This window comes from Danio rerio, chromosome 22 (genome assembly GCF_052040795.2).
Source record: "Danio rerio strain M-AB ecotype USA chromosome 22, GRCz13ab, whole genome shotgun sequence".
Lineage (NCBI taxonomy): Eukaryota > Metazoa > Chordata > Actinopteri > Cypriniformes > Danionidae > Danio > Danio rerio.
Window position 1 is genome coordinate 20,887,501 of NC_141042.1, and position 21,223 is coordinate 20,908,723.

The 21,223-nt window shown below is 36.5% G+C and overlaps 1 protein-coding gene and 1 long non-coding RNA gene across 3 annotated transcripts in view; one reads left to right on the top strand and one right to left on the bottom strand.

Moving 5' to 3' along the window:
- Positions 1-21,223, bottom strand: part of si:dkey-110c1.10 — a 33,762-nt gene that overhangs the window by 10,051 nt on the left and 2,488 nt on the right. Inside the window, exons 4-24 of one of the 2 annotated variants that reach the window (XM_087304261.1) lie at positions 20,882-21,026; positions 19,294-19,450; positions 19,072-19,215; positions 18,519-18,600; positions 17,968-18,075; positions 17,778-17,890; positions 17,342-17,610; positions 17,188-17,269; positions 16,261-16,401; positions 16,055-16,180; positions 15,889-15,972; positions 15,670-15,801; positions 15,433-15,530; positions 15,269-15,355; positions 14,874-15,194; positions 14,584-14,740; positions 5,299-5,538; positions 4,900-5,109; positions 3,750-3,843; positions 3,146-3,300; positions 1,658-1,825 (exon numbers count right to left, since the gene is read on the bottom strand). In XM_087304261.1, coding sequence (XP_087160387.1) covers positions 1,658-1,825; positions 3,146-3,300; positions 3,750-3,843; positions 4,900-5,109; positions 5,299-5,538; positions 14,584-14,740; positions 14,874-15,194; positions 15,269-15,355; positions 15,433-15,530; positions 15,670-15,801; positions 15,889-15,972; positions 16,055-16,180; positions 16,261-16,401; positions 17,188-17,269; positions 17,342-17,610; positions 17,778-17,890; positions 17,968-18,075; positions 18,519-18,600; positions 19,072-19,215; positions 19,294-19,450; positions 20,882-21,026 — 3,113 coding nt within the window. The remainder of the gene's footprint in view (positions 1-1,657; positions 1,826-3,145; positions 3,301-3,749; positions 3,844-4,899; positions 5,110-5,298; positions 5,539-14,583; positions 14,741-14,873; positions 15,195-15,268; positions 15,356-15,432; positions 15,531-15,669; positions 15,802-15,888; positions 15,973-16,054; positions 16,181-16,260; positions 16,402-17,187; positions 17,270-17,341; positions 17,611-17,777; positions 17,891-17,967; positions 18,076-18,518; positions 18,601-19,071; positions 19,216-19,293; positions 19,451-20,881; positions 21,027-21,223) is intronic. The other variant, XM_087304262.1, reaches the window with a different exon arrangement.
- LOC147831563 (uncharacterized) lies at positions 19-5,271 on the top strand. Its single transcript, XR_015521930.1, has 3 exons — positions 19-317; positions 1,628-1,827; positions 3,251-5,271. It is a non-coding gene; the product is annotated as an uncharacterized LOC147831563 (long non-coding RNA).

The following is a 21,223-nucleotide window of genomic DNA, read 5'->3' on the forward strand; positions in this document are numbered from 1 at the left end:
TCATAAAAAAGGGGCTTCACACTAAGTACAGGAATCTCAGTTATAGGAACTGGACACCAGTCTCAGAGGAGCAATTCCCCCTGGACAATTTTCTTTGTTGCTTGCACACCATCAGAAGAAACTCTGAAGCTACATAAGCAAAACAAAATCATCAACTGTGGACGCTGTGATAGATGCTGTGTTTTCATTGTGTGTTCTGGGTTTTATGATAATGGAGATGAAACATGGACTTCTGGGATTTAAAGAGCAAAAAAACGGACTAAATCACCTGTGACAGCTTGTAGAAAAGAACACAACACTGCAGACAAAGACAACAGGTAAACGCTGCTAACGTTTCTTTTCTGAATGTGTCCTGCAACTTTTTGAGGGAACACTCCACTTTTAAACAAACAGGCTTGTTTTACAACTCTTTTTAGAGCAGGCATGTCCAAACTCAGTCCTGGAGGTCCTATGTCCTGCAGATTTTAACTCCAACTTACCTCAACACACCTGCATGGCTGTTTCTAGAAAGCCTAGTAGAAGCTTGATTAGCTAGCTCAGGTGTGTCTGATTGGAATTGGAACTATACTTTGCAGGACATCGGCCCTCCAGGACCAAGTTTGGGCACCCGTGCTTTAGAGTTAAACAGTTCAGTTTTACTATTTTTAAACCCATTTAGCTGATCTCTGGGTCTGGCAGGAGTACTTTTAATTTAGCTTAGCATAAATGATTGAATCGGATTAGACCATTAGCATCATGATCAAAAAATTTTTTTTAAGTTTTAATAGATTTCCAATGATGTACAGTGTTATGTTCAAATCTGATTCAATACATTTTGGCTAAGCTAAGTTGAAACTGCTCCCACCAGACCCAGAGACTGGCTGAATATATTAAAAATTGGCAAAACTCCGTGGGAGCCTATATCTCAAAAAAATTGAGTGTTCCTTTAAAGTATGGTGTTCATTTGCTCAAGCAGTGAATTGCCTTTCATCACTTTAGTTCCTATTGTGCTCTTCTAGTCCCTACTCTGCATTAGAAGCTAATTTTATTCTCACAAATTGTGTTCTTATATCTAACGTTGTTCTCAGTTTCTAGTATGCAAACACTGCCAAGTGCACGCACCTTCGCCAACGGTTCTAGGAACTAATAAAAGTTTTCATGCTGCTAAAATCTCTATGATCAGTCATGCACTAATATATGTGCAAGTACATTTGACATTCCAGTAGAAATTGAAGTTGCAGTTGTTCTAAAAAAAATGGTACTGACAATGTTTTTCCAATGTTTACACCATTTTAAAGGAATAGTTCACATATTCATATTTTTTAAGAAAGCTGAAAACCTGTAACCACTGCATTCCATGGTAGGAATAAACAAATACCATGGAATTTAATGGTTACAGATTTCCAACATCTTAATTTCTGTTCAACAGAAGAAAGAAACTTGAATAGGGTGAGTAAATGATGACAGAATCTTTATTTTTGGGTGAACTATCACTTTAAGTGCTCTGTAAAGGAAAAAGCACAGCATATATCTACATATTCATCTTAATGCTAGTTGGGCTGCTTTGCAACAGTTTATCTCTATAAAGGTATTTCTTTGCACTTTTTGTTACCCCTAAGGAGAAAAAATGAAAAAATAAATTTTGCAGAGCCTGTCTAGTTTGGATGTGAACTCTGACCAGAGGATGTTCTTGGCTCCAGCGTCCCCTGTCGGAGGGTGATGTTACGCTGATCCTCCTGACCTGTTCGGGTGAAGGGAAGACGGGTGAGCTGGAGAACGGTGATGTGACGAGTGAAGGAGGTTCTAAAGACACGGTGGAATCTGTTCGTCGATGTCCACGTGCACGCTGTGAGGAAGCACACATATATACGCTTGCATTTAATAGGAATTATATACAATATAATATACTTTTAATAAAAATGGCAACCAAATATTAAAATGTTTTTTGTAATTAAAAACTGCTTTTATTCTAACTAAAAATGAAACAAGTAAGACTTTCACCAGAATAAAAATATTATTAGACATACTGTGAAATTTTCCTTGCTCTGTTCAACATCATTTAAGAAAAGAAAAAAAAATTCAAAGAGGTGCTAATAATTATGACTTCAACTATATATATATATATATATAATTTACAAAATTACATATAATTTTTTACAACTTTATATTTTGATCATTTCATATTTATAATAACCTTTATTCAACATGATATTATGATTATTTACAACATGCATTATCATCATTACTATGTACTTTATTACAGCTATACTTTATACAGTTATATTTGTATACATATATTTGCAGATTTGTTTATTATACAAATATAAATCCATAATATTACAAATATTCTATTGTTAATAGTACTGTAATACTACTTTGTTTCAAGAGCTGATTTTATTAAAAGTATCACATTTTCATATTTTCTTTATATACAGTTGAAGTCAGATTTAATAAACCCTCATTGATTTTTTTCTTTTTTTTTTATATTTCCCAAATGATCTTTAACAAAGCAAAGAAATGTTCACAGTATGTCTGATAATAGTTTTTCTTCTGGAGAAACTCTTATTTGTTTTATTTCGGCAAGAAGAAAAACAGTTTTTAATTTTTTTAAAACCATGTTAGGGTCAAAATTATTAGCCCCTTTAAGCTATATATTTTTCGCCAGGCTACAGAACAAACCATCATTTTACAAAAACTTGCCTAATTACCCTAACTTGCCTACTTAATCTAATTAACCTAGTTAAGCCTTTAAGCTGTACAGAAGTGTTTTGAAAAATATTTAGTCAAATATTATTTACTGTTATCATGGAAAAGCTAAAATAAATCAGTTATTAGAAATGAGTTATTAAAACTATTATGTTTGCAAATGTGTTGAGAAAATCTCTCCATAAAACAGAAATTGCGGGGGAAAATAAACAGGGGGGCTAATAATTCAGGGGCTTTAATAATTCAACTGTACATATTTTACATCATGTTTTATCCTGAAATTTGCACCTATTGATTTTTTTTTATTTTAAAAACAAATGTATAATATCAATTACAATTATACTATTATAATAATTTAATATGCAAAAGATTACATTTTACACACACACACACATACATATATATATATATATATATGCATGGTTTAAAGCTCTGAGTGAGATTGTGATTGCAGATGTACCTCATTTGTGGTGAATAAGCTCATGTCTCTGAGGTTGTCGTATCTTTGCTCTAGTCTTGTAAACTCTCTCAGTAAACTCTGGTATCTCCTTCTCTCCTCTTCCAGCTCTGCTCGCACTGAAGCATCTGCCTGATCTACAGACTGCTGCCTACGCTCTGAAACACACAAATAATCAGTCTCAATCACTTTTTTCCTTTACTTTTTATTGCTTTAATAATCCAATCTAGACATGCGCTGATATTCAAAAATACAATATATTTTGCAATCATCATAATGATCGATGTTAATGCATTAACTAAGTGTAAGTGTTATCTATTGTGGTTTTAAGTGTTTTTGCGGTTTCATTTATTTGAAACATTTTTTGCATGTGCTATAAAACAGTAAACAAAGTTATTTTTGTTTTTATACCTGTTTCCATAACCTTTTTATTTGCTGCTTTTATTCCTAAATAATATGCCAAAAACTATAGCAAAAAGCCATTTATATTATCTGTATTTTGTACATCTTATTAATGCTACTTCTATAATATGTATTACATTTAAATACATTACATTAAAATAATACATAAGCTGAATTGGTGAAGGCACAAATTTGAACTATTTACCCTCCTGAGCTTTTTCCTGATCCTGTAAACGAATAGCCAAACTATCTCTCTCTTTCTGCAGAGAGTCTCTGTCAACTCTCAGAGCTTGGATTTCCTGGAATAAAGAGGTAAAGAAACAGAACTGATGAATATAAACAACACTGTGAATTATGGTGGTAACTTCTGTTAAACAATCATAGATCAAAGTATTTTAAAACTAATTCTCCTTACAGTTCATTCATCCGCTATCAAAAGACTACTTATTAACAAATTCCTTTCAGCAGACCTCGATATCTGCAGCAATATTACTGACTGTTGAACATTACTGTACTGCTGGTAATACAAAAATCAAATACTTTGTATCAACAAAACACATTAAGATTCTGAGCTTATCGTTAACTTCATTACAGATAACATTTAAGCAAATTATTTTCATGATGGACAAAAAATACAGCACAATACTAAATGTTTTCACTATGCGTATGAATTATTTATAGTCCAACATGATTTGTTTCAGTTCTTTTGATTGTCAGTATGCCAAAACAGAACAACCATAATTTTATGGTTGGATATCGAAATCAAATTGGCAGATGTCAATGGAGCACTCCACTTTTTTTGGAAACAGGCTCAACCACTCTAGAGTTAAACTTGGTCTGGCAGGATAACGTTTAGCTTAGCTTAGCATAGCATAACACCTCTACAGTTGCATTGTGTACTAAGACCGACAGAAAAGGAAATGTTGATATTGTCTAGGCTGATATGGCTGGGAACTGTCTCATTCTGGAGAACTTTCTAAGAATAATGTTTTGCTGGCAAACCATCTATGAAATTTGCTGCCATACCATGGCTGCAGTAGGTGGGATGCTATGCTACTATGCAGCCATATTGAGGTAGAAAATAGCTCATTTTAATTTTCTGTCAGTCTTAGTACATTATGTAATTACAGAAGAGCTTTAAATAGAAAAAAAAATCTCAAAGCTCCTTTTTGATTTTTTAAGGTGAAATGCAAATGATCTAAATCCAATTCAGTGATTTTGCTAAGTTAAGCTCAAAAGTGCTACTGCCAAACCCGAAGATCATCTCAATGGATTAAAAAATGGTAAAACTCAACTGTTTAACTCTGCTGTGAAATAAGTGATTTTTTGGAGTGTTACTTTAACAGTAACCTCACCTGTGTTAGCTGGAGAATCTCCTGTTTGGCCTTCTCCTCAGCTCTCCTCCACTCCTCCTCCTGTTTTTGGCTGACTAAAGGAGCTGTGTTTATGCTCTCCTTCAGCTGGTTCTGCAGTTTGAGAAGGCTGGAGTGCAGATTCTCCAGCTCTGAGGTGTGAGCGTCACGCTCGGTCTGAAGAGTTTCCCTCAGGGATGCGCTTTCTCTTGCCTGACAGACAAAAACACTCACAAGTCACTTTTAGTCGCCTCCTGTGCCACTTTATATCCGACGGTTTTGAAACAACACGATAAGCTTATTTATTCTGAAAATTGTCTCTAAAAAAAATTGTGTTCCAGTGTCACATTTTAACAAATTAAATGTCATCATTACAACTGCCTCTTTCTTTTACCCTCTCACCTGTTGGTCGGCTCGAAGCTGCAGCTGCATGAGTTTGACTTCCATGCCTTTATTAAGTTCTCTGTACTTCTCCACAGATCGAGCGTCAGCACGCAAACGCAGCAGCTCTCTACGTGCTGCTCTTCTACGAACACAACACTGCATGAGCACCACTGCGCCTCTAATGCGCCTGTAGCTGCTCCGGGCCAGCCATCCTCGCACCCGTGCCTGTAAGATCACCACTGCCCGCTCTGTCAGCATCTAGAGAGAGAGAGAAAACAGGTTTATAAAGCACACTGCACTTTTAAGTATTTAGTTTAGTTTTATTTTTCAGAAATTGTATCAGGATGCAGCCTTTATGATGCAAGCTGAGATTGCATCACTTAGCATGGCAATATCAGACACAATGAACTCAAATGAACCGAGTAACGTCACTGTTAGGGGTAGGGTTAGGGGTGTGGTTGGGTGACCACATTAAAAAGCATTGGATGCAGCTCAGATTGCACTGCACCAGGTCTACATCCAGACCCCTCTCAGAATGTAGGGAAGTTAACGTGTAACTAAAAAAGTAAAGTTCGTAGACAAACTTTTGGGTGGCTTGATAAAGTCTAGTCTGAAAAGTTTGAAGTAGTTTTAAAGTTGTTCTGAGTGGTTGCTAAGCAGTTGCTAACATAAATTTGCATGGTTCTAGTATAAATTAGCATTATGCTAACATGTTTCTAGCATAAATTAGCATGTTGTTAGCATGGTTCTAGTATGAATTATGTTGTTAGCATGTTTCTTGAATAAACTAGCAGGTTAGCATGAATTTAATATGAATTAGCATAACACTAGTATGTTTATAGTATGAATTAGCATGTTTGCTAGTATGTTTTTAGTATGGTTTAGTATGTTTCTAGTATGGATTAGTAAATTGCTAGTATAGATTGGTATGTTATTACTACAGTAGGTGAGAGTTCAAAGTGACTATTACCGCCGCGTCATATACCGCCGCCGTTTGAAATAGGAGCCGCTTTGTTTTTAGTGTATGACCGCAGTTTGTGAATGAGCCGCCAGGGGGCGCAAAGGGACGGGATGCGAACCGACAGAAATAGCCCACACAGCAGCCTTAAATATGCTATTGTGCTTGTAAATGAGATTAAACAATAAGTCAAAGCATTATAATTCCTTTATTAATCATTTAAAATTTGTTAACACGAATTATTGTTATTCTAAACTTTTTAAGTGCAAAGAGGATTCTTTTTGAAAAATAGAATTAAAGAAGTTAAAGACAACTAATATGAAAGCACAAACATTCAGTACAAATATTCTAAGTATGCCTAAATTAAAAAATTAAAGCAGTCTTTTAGCCTAAATGTAAAGAGATTTTCAGTGTTTGCTATTTTGGTAGGACTAACACAAGACCTTTTCATTTATGTTTTAATTTACCTTTTTATTTACATTTTCGTTGTTGATTATATTTTACTATTTAATTTTATGTCACAATTATTGTACATAATAATAAACGAATAATGAAAAATAGTAAAAATAGGCCTTATGTACTATTTAAGGACATGTGGTGAAACACTAAGAAACGGTCAGGCGCATGGTCTAAAGAGCTTAAGTTGAATACTGCTTCATAAAATAATTTTGCCGCAGGACATATCTCGCAGGTTTATTTTTAATAGTTTTCAGTTATTTTTTTTGTTTCAAAACAACAATGTTCTCTTTAAAGTTCTCTTTAAAGTATAACTGTTGTTTTGTTTTTTTACTTAATGGCCCAGTATGTTTTGTATTTTAATTTCAATTTCAGTCACCTTGCATATGCATTTGAAATATAATGCACGCATAACCGCGGAAAGAAAAAAAAACTGTCAAAGGTTAGAGCTAATTCATCAAAAGGTATCATTCTACTTTCACTCTCCCCAAAAAATGCTCTGTTTGAACGATTTAATTATTATCATCGTAACCACTATATAATTATTTAAACTTTCTCTGGTGTTTATTGTTTTTAGAAAATATCTAAAATCTTTTAAAAAAAATATCTTGTAAAATGAAAGTTTAATTTGACTTTAACGGTTTCATTTATGTAGGCTACATAGACCTATACCTAAACTGTTATAGCTTGCTTTTGCTTGTTTTATATTGGTTTATTTATTTAATGCGGTTTTATCCGATAATAATTCTTTAAATTATATTTTAATATGGCTCAGGCAATTTTTTCAAGATTTGACACTTGTTTTGAGTCTACAAAAGGGGACAGGTAATTTGTAAAGATTTATGTCTTTCTGTTGTCTTTAACATGGTGTATAGATTATTATGCGTTATTGAAACATCAAGGGGACGCAACAAAGTCACTTATAAATTAAACTTGTATTATGCAACAGCCTTTAAAACGGAAACATAAGGGCGATTATAAGCAAAAAGACCTCAGCCTATTGACCTTATTCTCAAATGCGGAAGTGCGCCCGTTTTCGCGATTGTCTTAGAACTTCCGTTTCAGTCGCCTATGAGAGAAATGACAAGGAATAATAAACGACAAAAAACGGTCAAACTACTTGCTCTACAAACAAATGTTTGCATGACTACACAGAACAAGTAGAATAATATAACAAGGAAATATCAGTTTGCAACATCAAACAGCGAAACGAGCAGTTTTTGATGTCTAAAAATGAATGGAAGTGAATGAGACCGGAAGTCTCGTGCCAAAAAGATTCAAATGGCAGCGCCCGCTCGTCTGCGGAGAATAAGGTCAATAAGGTTAGATGTTTTCTTTCCCTTATTTATTTATTTATTTATTTATTTATTTATTTATTTATTTATTTATTTATGTGTTTGACGCATGTAACTCGTGTGCGATCGGTGTAATGACGGCAAGCCATCTTTCCCAGACTCGGGGCAAAAAAAAAAGTGTTATAAAAATAAAGTTGCCGCAGGACATAAACGAAGTCCTGCAAGTTTAGTTTTAATAATTTAGTTCCAGTTCTGTTCAGTTTTTTTCTCAAAACGTCTGTTCTTCTTTAAAGTAAAATTTTAGTTTTTTTGTTGTTGTTTTTTTTACTTGTAATGGCTCAGTATCTCAATATATATATATATATATATATATATATATATATATATATATATATATATATATATATATATATATATATATATAGGCTATATATATATATATAGGCTATATATATATAGGCTATATATATATATATATATATATATATATATATATATATATATATATATATATATATATATATATTAATAAACTTCACAGCCACAAATATAAATAACACAACTTGCGGGTGCAACCAACAAGGGTTGTGCATTTTAGTTTAACTTTTTGAGCGTTATAAGCAGTTCGGTGTTAGTTTTTATATCAAACCGAAACTAAACAGCGCATTCTCTCCGCCTCCTCGTTCATAACCAGCTGGACACACGCTGCTGAGGCAAGCAGGAGAGATAGCCTACTCCGTCATTCATAATCTTAGCTGATGTATCTGAGTCGAAAGAATATATTAAAGAGGAATGTTCTTTTAACAGTCCCGATACGTTTAATCTTTTTTTTTTTATTATTACTTTTTTTCCTGTCATTTCTCTTCATCAAATTATTTTTTAAGCTGCTTGATTATGTTAAAACAGAAAGCAGAGCCCGTCAATTGAGAGCGATGCATGTCATGTGTTGCATAATTGCCTTTTTTCCTGTGCGTGCGTGATCAATTTCTGATCCTTTTTTGCTCGGGCTCTCACACACAACCTTTATGTCTGCTGTGTCTTTAATATGGTGTGTAGATTATTATGCGTTATTGAAACATCAAGGGGGACGCAGCAAAGTAACTTATAAATTAAAATTGTATTATTTTATGCAACAGCCTTACATTTAAAACGGAAACATAAGGGCGATTATAAGCAAAAAGACCTCAAGGCTAGATGTTTTCTTTCCCTTTTTTATTTATTTGTTTATGTGTTTGGCACATGTGTGCGATAGGAAAACTATTGTAATTACGGCAAGCCATCTTTCCCAGACTCGGGGCAAATTCCGCCTTTCCTTTCACTCCGTCCCGAAGCCATCCACTGCGTAAAACATATGCTGGATAAGTTGACGGTTCATTCCGCTGTGGCGATCACAGACTAATAAAGGGACTAAACCGAAAAGAAAATGAATGAAGAATGAATGAATAAATTAATAATAATAAAATAAAAATAAGGTAATAATCTTTAAACACAAATTCCGCGTAAGCGACCTTTTTATTTTTAGAGATGGTACATTTGAATTGCCTCTTCCCACTTCCCCCACCTCAAAATTGAAAGTTGCAAAGAGAACTATAGCTCATTTACACCTGATGTCTTAGCCTCAATAGCAAAGAGCACAGCCCATTCACACCTCAACACAGACCAAGTTTAGCGGAAGAATGTCAAATCAGAATCACGCAGATGAAGCACACCAGCTACTACTTTCATGAAACTATTAAATGTGTATTGTCATAAATTTGCTTATTTGCAGCAGCTTTTTTTCGCGCAACAGAATTGCGGCGTTAAGAAGCCGGCAATGAATAAAAACAGGGTCAATAGTGAAATCGGCTTTTCATTGTATCCCTATTACCTATATCAATGCATTGAAGGCCTTTTATGGTGTCATCACGATAGAATAGCCTAAGTTATATTGAAATAATTTAAAGAACAAAGTTATAAAAACTCACATTACATAAATAAACAATTAAAAATATGTTTAGGTTGTCTTTATTTAATTGCCCTCGTGATGATGGTGTGCTTTATCATTATGTGCGTTTTACTTATAACGTGATTCAAATGATGGATCTGCGACAGAGAAACTAGGGGTTTTGGGAAACATGCATCACTATATCCTTTTTTTCCCCAAACTGTGCATAGTTCAGCCGCAAGTTACTGTACGTCTTTTTTTTGGGAAAGCACCCCATGTCCGCTAGTGCCGCGCGCCTCTTTCTCTGGGCAAAAAGGAGTTGATTTTTAAAATATTAAATATATAGATTAATTAAATATTCAGCAAAAGAGACATTTATTTCATATTTTACTATGCACTTCATCTGATAGGCAAATCTTTATAGCTTAATTAAACACATATTGTCAAAACCCACACATAGGCCTATTGTATGAAAATGAAAAGGGCATTTTTTGTTATTATTAGACTACTATTTATTTGTTGCCTAGGCTATTTAGGGGTTGGGGGTTGTTGTTGCGCGAGTACTGAAGAGCGGTGTTGACGTGGTGTTGTCAAGAGCGGTGTTGTTGCGCGCCTACTGAAGGGCGGGACCGAGGGTGTGCCGCGTCGCGGGGGCACTTTTGATCATTTTGGAAGGGCACTTTCTATCCAAGACTAAAAAGGGCATGTGCACTGCACAGGTTGAGCCCTATGTGTGCACGTGCCTGTCTCGGAGTATTTAGTGCACTTGATATGCAGCTCCGTCTCAATCAGCTGCTGAGGGCACAGCCGCTTCCCCACCGGCAGCCATGTCCGCTGCCCTCTTCTAACATGTTAGAAAATACTGCAAATCAAGCTGTCGGTATCTCCCCGTGGTTGAAATTGTTCGTTATTCGAAAAAAAAAAGAATAAATATCAGTGCGCAAGCTTTCTAGATTTATTTTAGGCCTATATTCAGCTGTTTTAATCTTGCAATTCTGATAACTTTTAGAGATAATGTCTGTTTTTATCAACTTGTCTGTCATTTATTTCTCATTTGCTACTTATTTTATTAATTTGTTGATGTTAATATACTACATATAGTCTTGTATATGCATCTAAAATCCTTTGGCATTCAAATTTGCTTTGAACTTGAAAGAGAGAAAGAATCTGATTTTACCCGTCAGAGCACATTGCATATGCCTTTTTTAAATAACATTTATTTAACAAATATTTTAGCACATCGAAAGTAATTAAATTACCTGTCTTTTGATTAAAACCTTTATGCAAAAACATCAGAAAAAACATCAGAAAACATCAGAAAAAAAGGCAATATATGCGACATGACATCGCTCTCATATGCCACGATTTGAGGATAAATTCGCTTTTAGGCGCTGCTTTGAATAAAATAAAACTATTAAAAAGCACATTAAAGACACTCATAAAATAAAACATTAATAAAGGAGTATCTTTATATCTAAACACCAATTGACGGGCTCTGCTTTCGGTTTTAAAAGAATCAAGCAGCTTTAAAAATATAATTTGCTGAAGAGAAATGACAGGGAAAAAAAGATTAAACATATCGGCACTGTAAAAAGAACATTCCTCTTTGATATATTCTTTCGACTCCGACACATCAGCTAAGATTATGAACGACGGAGTGTCTCTCCTGCTTCAGTAGCGTGTCCCGCTGGTTATAAAGGAGGAGGCGGAGAGAATGCGCTGCTTAGTTTCGGCTCGATATATTTAATTAAAAACTAACACCGAGCTGCTTATAACGCTCAAAAAAGTTAAACTAAAATGCACAAACCTTGTTGGTTGCACCTGCGGGATGCACAATGAACCTAACGCGCCATTATTTTAATTCTATATTCGTGAAGAATGAGCCAACCGCATATGCTAAGTCAGTCCTGTTGGTCGGGACTCTCTGCTTTATAACTTATTAGTTTATTACAATAATCACACTTAGCTTTGCCATCGTTCTTCACCACATATAGCCACTCAACACATCTTGCGGTCTATCTTTAATGTTTAGATTATTGAACGTGCTATTGATGTTTTGAGAAAAAAAAAAGTTAATAGTACTGAAACTAAATTATTAAAAATAAACTTGCGGGACTTCGTTTATGTCCTGCGGCAACATTATTTTTATTACACTTTAAGTGATCTGCTTGAGGTAGGTCACGTTTATCAATGGTAAGTTTTAGCCTAAGTTTACATCAATAACATAATGTGCATTGTCCTTTACCATACAAAAAAAGTAAAAAAAAAAACATTTATTTATATAGCATTTATTTTTAAATGCATTAAAAAAACAAGCGCATATCTTAGCCTTGAGTTTGTTCACACTCTGCCTGTATTAACATAAATGCTGTATTTTAATATAGCTAATTTTGATTAGCTTTAACTGACAGCCTTTTCTTCTTTTTCCGCGGTTATGCGGCATTATATTTCACACGCATATGCAAGGTGACTGAATATGAAATTAAAATACAAAACTTACTGAGCCATTAAGTAAAAAAACAAAACAAAACAGTTATACTTTAAAGCAGAACATTGACGTTTTGAAACAAAAAAACGGAACTGAAACTAAATTATTAAAAATAAACCTGCCAGACTTAATTTATGTCCTATTTTCATTATTTATTTATTTTCATTATTCGTTTATTATTATGTACTATAATTTAAACATAAAATGAGATAGTAAAATATAATCAACAACGAAAATGTAAATAAAAACGTAAATTAAAAACATAAATGAAAATATCTTGTCTTAGTCCTATCAAAATAGCAAACTACATCTCTCTATATTTAGACTAAAAGACTGCTTTATTTATTTATTTATTTATTTTTTTTATTATTTATTTATTTAAGACTACTTATTTGTACTGAATGTTTATGCTTTCACTTAAGTTGTCTTTCATTTCTTCAATTCTATTTTCCAAAACGAATCCTCTTTGCACTTAAAAAGTTTACAATAAACCAGGTAAACAAATTTTAAATGTAAGTTGAGGTGATCGCAAGTTCACAACTGTGAGGTGATGTGCTCTACCGGCAGAATAATCTATATTATTTTGCTGTTTTTTATATGCGCACGTTTAAGATTTGAGATAATAACATTGCCATGATAGTCAAAGAAATCAAAACATTATTTTCACCCCAACGCAATTTAATCGGGCACTGAAGGCTAATAACTTAATTCTTATATTTGCTTTTTGACTTCTCACCATGTATCTTTTCTGCAGCATAGTATAGTGTAAGAGCATGTCTATTACCAGAAAAAAACTAAATTAAAATTATATTTTAATTGAACACATCACATCACATACAGTAAGCTACGCCTACAGAACAGTCTGTTTAGCATTGTGAAAAGGCAAAGCTGAATATCTGTGGTTAAAGTGCCACCCAGCGGTCAAATGCTGCTAGCGCATCAAGTACCGCCGTCGCCGCGGCATGAATGGCGGCACAAGGAACACATTGTACATCTGTAAGTCCAATGTAAAGTCAATGTAATTTTTTTTTTATTAAAGTCTATGGGACAATTGCAAGGGTGCCGTAAGTGGTTGCTAGGGTGTGGCTAGTAAGTTGAAAAGTCATCAGTGATTGGCAGATTGGTAATCTGAGGTAAATGAGCCCAACCTTAGGTCTCTAGGACAGTCTGACGCAAAGTTATGAACTTACTATGTTTGGGCCAATGTTAAGTCAATGGGACTTTTCCGAATTTTCCAGGTCAGTTTTAGGATAGCCGTAAGTCGGATCAGTTGAAAAAGATATAGCAACCCGAGTCAGACCAGTTTGGAGGTCTGTAGTAAGTTTGGTGTTTGTAGCTTGAACAGTCTAGGGGGAGATGCATATAGAAATTAGTCTCAGAAGTAGAAGAAAAGAAGAAGAAGTTTATGTGGTAAAAAAGTATGTTGGCTTTTTCAGGCAAACATAACTATCCTGACACACACCATTAAAGTCAACTTGAAACGGAAGTGGCTGAGACTTTTTATTTTAGTATGTTGATGTACTTCCAACTGAAATGGAATATTGAGTAGGATGTTGGGCTTTTTTTTTTACTCGTCATTCCCTTGGAGCAAGCTAAAGGTAAAAGGGGCATGGTTAAGAATATTGTGGCTGAAGCCATTAAACTGACATCAACAGAGAAAGACCGCCACTTCGATTGCAGAAGCAAATGGTCAAACCTTGAAAACTAAAACAAATTCAGTGAATTAACCGATTGTTAACCTAAAGTATAATAATGTTTATCATCATTTTCTTGTCGGCTTAGTCCCTCCATAAATCCGGGGTCGCTACAGCAGAATGAACCACCAACTTATCCAGCAAGTTTTTACGCAGCAAATGCCTTTCCAGCCGCAACCCATCTCCAGGAAACATCCACACACACATTCACATACACACTCATACACTACAGACAATTTAGCCTACCCAATTCACCTGTACCGCATGTCTTTAGACTGTGGGGGAAACCAGAGCACCCGGAGGAAACCCACGCGAAGGCAGGGAGAACATGCAAACTCCAGACAGAAATGCCAACTGAGCCAAGGTTCGAACCAGCGACCTTCTTGCTGTGAGGTGACAGCTCTACCTACTGCGCCACTGCCTCGCCCAAGTATAATAATGTGTGCTAGCAAAAAAAACATTGTAAATTTTGATTTCATTATCTGTACCTGTGAATAAATGCGACGAGCCTTGGTTCCTCTGATGAAGGCCTGGATTTTAATGGTGGCCCCTCTGATGGTCAGATAAAGCTGTCGCACAGCCAGCATGCGGTATGTTTTCTGGATGATTAAAGCAGCACGTGTATAACGAAGGGTCCACGCCAACCTGATCGGATAACATTAAAGTACATACTTCCAATTAGATTAAAAAATATACAAAAAGATATATAAGAACAAAGTAAATAATTAGCATGAGACCAAAAAAACTCATGTTCTTCTTTAGGTCACTCTAAACTTACCTTCGGGCCAGGGTTCCTCTGGTGTACCGCTGCAGGATAGATGTGGCCTGCCGGAGCCGCTGATAATGCCTACGCTGTTGCCATCCTCTCACCCAGCTTTGGATCAAAACCCCTGCTGCATGTAGCCGATCTCCTCTAAGCTTCTCCAGAACCGCTACTTGCCCAGCCCGGAAGAAAACCTTGGTCTTGCCAAAGCAGTATTGCTCCGGATCAGGGATAAGATCAGGAAGGGTGCTCTGACAGGAATGGCGCACATCATCCTGAGAAACAAAACCTTGTAGCAGCACCCGGTAACGGGCGAAGAACTCCTCATATGTCCACCTAGAATTTGGTTGAAGTAATTGGGGGTGAAATTATTGTTATTGAATTCGAGAGACTTTTACAAGTAAACTTGCCTGGAAGGGTAGCCTGCGGCACTAATTTGGATGGTCTCTAAGACTCCACATGCTCGCAGCTGCTGCACAGCTCGCTTGGGATCAAATCTGATATGGTGAAGGTTAAAAGGTTACTCAAAACTCTAGAGGAATGAATGCATAGGACATCTTAATTTTTCTCTTACAGAAAGGGCTTTTTGAGGTCATTGGACTTTATGCAGCGAACATAATGAGGGGTAGTGCTGTTCAAGGTGTCCATTAAAAGTTGCAGGGATTGGCGAAACTAGATATGCAAAGAGAATATATCAGAAAATGTTCAAACCTAAAAGAGTTAGAGAACACATTAAGGGGCAACTTTGAGCATTGACCACTTGAAATTAATTTCCTTTTATCTGACAGTTGCAGGGAGAGAAGCAGCTTACCTGAAAGCCCACAGTTAATTTGTGCTCTCTGTGAGCTCTTTTCCCTGAACGTACGCTTCCATTTGCAAGAGTGGAGTTAGGAAGACATCCCCCTGCTGACTCTTTCTGGAACAACTCTGCAACTAGTTCTGACTGAGAAGAGTATGGACAGGTGTGAATAAGCAAAGTAAGTACAAAACTACATTAGTTGAACTAATTACTGTACTGTTCAAGTAATACCTGACTAGCTCTCAGTATATTGATGGGCTCCTCAAATACAGTGTCTCGGTTCTTGTCCAAAAAGCCATCACACTCGTACTGAACCTAATGGCAAAAAAAGCCAGCAATAATATTACAGATATTGAATGGTTTGGTGAGGGCCATTTATTAATATTCGTTTTCTGACCTTATCAGCAAAATGCACAATAATGAATGCAGAGTTGGACATGCGTGGTTTAAGAAAATGAGGGCTGTGGTTTAGGTGCTGGTCATAAAGCTTTCGAGCCCAGTTGTCATCTGAACCTTTTGGCATCTAGAGCAGAGAAAGACTCTGTTTTTTAAACATTGGTACTTGCAATAGAAGGTACAACAATGTGTATTTTGTTTGTTTACTCTGCATTCTTCATCCAGAAGATCAAGTAGGCCCAGCTGGCCTTCAATGAGTGCAATGCATGGCTGATTATCACTGAATTCAATACGGTTCCAGGGAAGCTCCTCTCGCAGGTACTCCTCCTGCTCCAGCTGAAACACATGCTGACGAAGACAATAGGTATGCTTAAAAGTCTGCAGAATGAAACGGTTGGGTCAACAAGTAAGCTAATGGAAAGACGAGTTCTAAAAAACTCAGTGGAACCAAGAAAAGGCATGGGTGAACTGTACATTAGTGAGGCAGAACCTAACCAAGTCACTCTTTAAAGGTTGAAATATTGAGTGGACAGAAAGTCAACACCCATATCCGACATTTATTGCAATTGTGCTTTTGCATCCTGAGTTCAAGTCTCAGATTGGGGATCTTTCCCAATCCAATCCTCTATCTCTCACTCTCTCTCTCTCTTCAAGTTTGTTTCCTATATAAATAATGTTTGTTCGAATAAAGGCAACAACCCAAAGAAAAAAAAACTTAAAATAATAAATAAATAATGAGTTGACTCATCATAGGTAGCACTATAGTTTCTGGGGCCCCTGGAGAGCTTTTTGACTCTGGCCTTTTTAAATAGTAACTTTTTGTTATAGAAAGGGTCTATAGTGCTTTCCAGGGGTTAAGTTGGATTAGTCAATCCCTTTCATTGGAGAACCTGCACGAGGCCCCCTCTCGGATCAGTGACCCTGGAACAGTCCTTACCATCCCTGTTGAAGTGTGAAAAAGTTAGCATGATTCTAAGGTCCCACACTCTTTGGGGGCCTCCAGATATCAACTTTATTAGCATTAAAATTGCCAAGGTGGCATATTATTTCATAGGGTCTAAAATTACTAGAGGCACCCTTGCTGATCATGGACAACTATTTGAACCTATTGATCCCCCAAATCAGGAAACTTACTCTGTTGAATTGCTGCTGAAGTTTCTCATTTGCATAGTTGATACAGAATTGCTCAAAACTATTTCTGTCGAAAGTCTCAAACCTACACACAATAAAAAAAGATTGTTAAAAGTGATCCATAATGTTGCAAAACAGTACAGAACAACTCACATACCCATAGATATCAAGGACTCCTGTGAAAGATTTAGGCTTTTCCCGGTGTGCTCGTAAGGATGAGTTGAGCCTCTGCACTGTCCATGTGAACAGTTGCTCGTACACATGCTTAGCCAGAGCATCCCGTGCCTCATTTGCCTGTTGGCCAGTCATGGGCTTTACAAGCATTTCCCCACCCACTGCTAGTCTCCTGTGGCATAGCCATTGGGCCATCTGAGCACCTTCCACCCTCAAAAGCTTGGCAAAGACTGCCAAGGAACGGTCATCGCCCTGCCAATACGTTGATGAATAAGAAATGATGTCCTTATTAGCACATTCTGCATGTTATTAGATTAGCAAGAACAGCACTGCTCCTGATGTTAATGTATACAGACATAAAATTGTTTCTTTAATTTGGATTTTGACATGTACACAGTAATAGGAAATTGTGGTTGTACATCAATGTAGCTGCGGTCCCCACCACGACCGCTGGCTTGTATGTTGACATTCCCCAAGTGAAGAATAGCTGCCAGGATACGAAATATCTCCATCTGCTGGTCTGTTTGCACTCCTGCAGGGATGAACCACACTCTTTTACAAAATGCAGCATGTGGCAATAATGGAGCATATTGGTGTATTTTACCTTACCAAGTATAGTAAAGGCATTTCTTGTCCGCTCTAGCTCGACTACATCATCTGTACCCGAAATGTGCACATCTTGTCCTTGGTTGGTGTAATGGAAATTCTCTGCAGAATCTAGAGAGATGCATGCCCACCAAGCAATTTTGTCTTTACAGATGTCTAATAGACATCTAAATGCAGACATCCTGACTAAAACAAGCTAAATTTGGGCTGTCAGTGAAAATCCCATAGTTGTCTAAGAATAGAAACTCTGCAGGAGACTGGCCCTACAGGACAGAGTTTGCCCATCCCTGGATTAGACAGACTTTACATTTTTAGTTAGAAAGTCCTGTCTATTTGATGTTTAGTCTAATATTTGGGTGATTCTTCTTCTGATACGTCTATTAGATTATCAATAATAAATGTAGCCTTGATTTAACCAAGACAAAAGCTGTTAGACATTTATTTGATTTTTTTCTACACAAAATGCTTGCTGGGTTGTGATCAAACAATCATGTCCAACACATGTAAAAAAAGAAAAAAGTAGCATGTTTTTGGATCACCAGTTTAGGCTTTACCAAGTCTAAGTGTCCTCAGCTCTGGCAAATCTCTGGAAGCACAAAGCTGGTAGAAGATGTGGTAATTTCTCTCGTCAGCTGCCTATTCATAAAACAAAATGCATCTTAATAAAAGAGTTTTGTAAGAGATAAAAAAATGAACACACTATATCAGGGATTTTCAAACTGTGTCCTGGAGGTCTGGTGCTCTGCAGATTTTAGCTCCAACTTGCCTCAACACACCTGCAAGGATGTTTCTAGAAAGCCTAGTACAAGGGTGTCCAAACTTGGTCCTGGAGGGCTGGTGTCCTGCTGAATTTATCTCCAACTTGCATCAACACACCTGCCAGGACGTTTCTAGTATATCTAGTAAGAGCTTGATTAGCTGGTCCAGGTGTGTTTGGCTAAGTTCTTTAGGACACCGGCCCTCGAGGACCGAGTTTGGACACCCCTGGCCTAGTAAAAACTTAATAAGCTAGCCCAGGTATGTCTGACTGGGGTTAGAGCTAAAATCTTCAAGACACCGGACTTCCAGGACCGAGATTGAAAACCCTTGCACTAAATAATCAAGCACCTGAAAGACGACTCTTGATTTCTCCAGCAAGTAGGTCCTCATGTTTGCCCCAATAATGTCCCCTTTACATCCAAATCCGATCTCAATATATTTCCCAAAACGGCTGCTGTTGTCATTGCGAGTTGTTTTTGCATTACCAATTGCCTGCAAGTGTTACAATGACCACATTTCAATAAACAGCATCTTCCTACACCAGAAAGGTCAGAAGTCAAGTTTCAGTACCTCCATGATGGGATTGGATGCCAGGACTTTCTCCTCCACACTGGTCTGTTGGGCCGCACCACCCACAACAGCAAAGTAGCGCATGGTGAATTTAGCAGATACAGTTTTACCTGAGCCTGATTCTCCACTGATTATGATGGACTGGTTTTTCTCCTCCCTGTATATGAAAATATGACCCACTTACGGGTTAATTGAACATATTATACAAATTCATGGTAATCAAAGGTAATTCATAATATGACCACTCTCCGGCAAAGTTTAGGTTTAGTCCTAACACTCCTAATGCTGTAGCTAATCAAGTTCAGGCTCATTTAAAATTTGTAAGTTTATTATTGAAGCCAAAATCTGCAGGGCATTGGCCCTTTAGGAGCAGGACTAGACACACTTTTCACCAGCATGGACCACGCCACGCTTTGAGCTAGACTTTATTGTAGGGATGAAAAGGATGGTAAGGGAACAGTGGTTTGAAGGGGAGGGAAAGTAAGAGGATAAATAGTGAGCAGGTAAGTAGGTTGATTAGGCATCATATGATGATGCCCAGAGACTCAGAGTGGGGGTAGCGTCTCTGTAATATTTTGATAGAGTGATTGTACCCCCTCGATTCAACCTAGGAGGGAAGAGAGGGTTATAGGATTGTTAATGGGAAGCAAGAAAATAAAGGGAGAGGGGGAAAGTGGGTTTAGAAGCATGAAAAGAACATTGCTAAAGGGCTGGTCTGCCTTAAATAAGATTTAGAAAGTAGATGAAATGTTCAAGAGGCAAAGTGAGGTGTGGTCGCGCTGCCGAACCTTTGTTAAACCTTTAATGCACTACATGGGTCTAAAGTGACCTGTCTAAGTTTATTTTTTCTATATCTATTTTATACCTTGTGCATCAAAGGGTTAACACGTTAACTCCATATATATATATATATATATATATATATATATATATATATATATATATATATAAAGGAGGCCAGCTAGCGAAGTGCTATGCAGGTAAACCTCACTCCTCTGACCTCTAGGGGTGCTCTAGCGACAGATGCTAGAGGCCATAGTTTTTAACCACCTTGATAGGCCAACCAACTCCCATGCAAAGAATCGGTGGTTTTATCCCAGCTCAGATCCAGTTAAGTGCAGTAGGACCAGTGGGTTATATATATATACTAAAAAAATTACAAATAACAACAAATGTTTTTATGTCATTTTACCTTATTTAAAAAAGTTAACCAAGTTTCAACTAAAAATTTCTTAAGTCATACAAAGTTTAACTAAACATTTTTCAGTCAGCTTGATTGATGTAAACTGGGACGACTAGAAAAGTTCATTTGATTTAACTATAAAAAGTTAAGGCAGCCAGACTTTTTAAAGTGAATGTGTATGTTAATATTTGTTTATATGCAAACATGTACTGAATAACATTACAGCTAATATATTTGAACATATATGTACATATTTACTTTCAAATGGTTTCAATTCAAATCCAGATATGAACTTATATGTTATCTATATCATTTGCAAATATTACCATATATCAGATTTCTACGTGGGAGACCAAAAGCATGATATTTTTCTTTGTGAACTATTCTTATTTGAATGTTCTTGACCTGATCATCGTTCGGTACGCCTCTTCAGCCACAGAAAAAATGTGGGGCTCCATATCAGCCATGTCCTGTCCGCTGTAAGCGTCAATCACCTCTTCTCCATAAATGGGCAACGGCTCGTATGGATTTAATGCCACCAACACGATCCCTATTAAAGTATCAGTAAGTAAAGATTATGTTTGGGATTGAAATCTAGTTGAAACCATGTATCTCTATGCATAATTTACATGCCAATAAACCCATTGCTTGGTTAAAGTTCTTGACAGTAGCCAATATAACGATGAGTGATCTAAATTTCTGTGCCTTGAACTTTACTCCCACTAAAATGAAGGTTATTGGTTCATG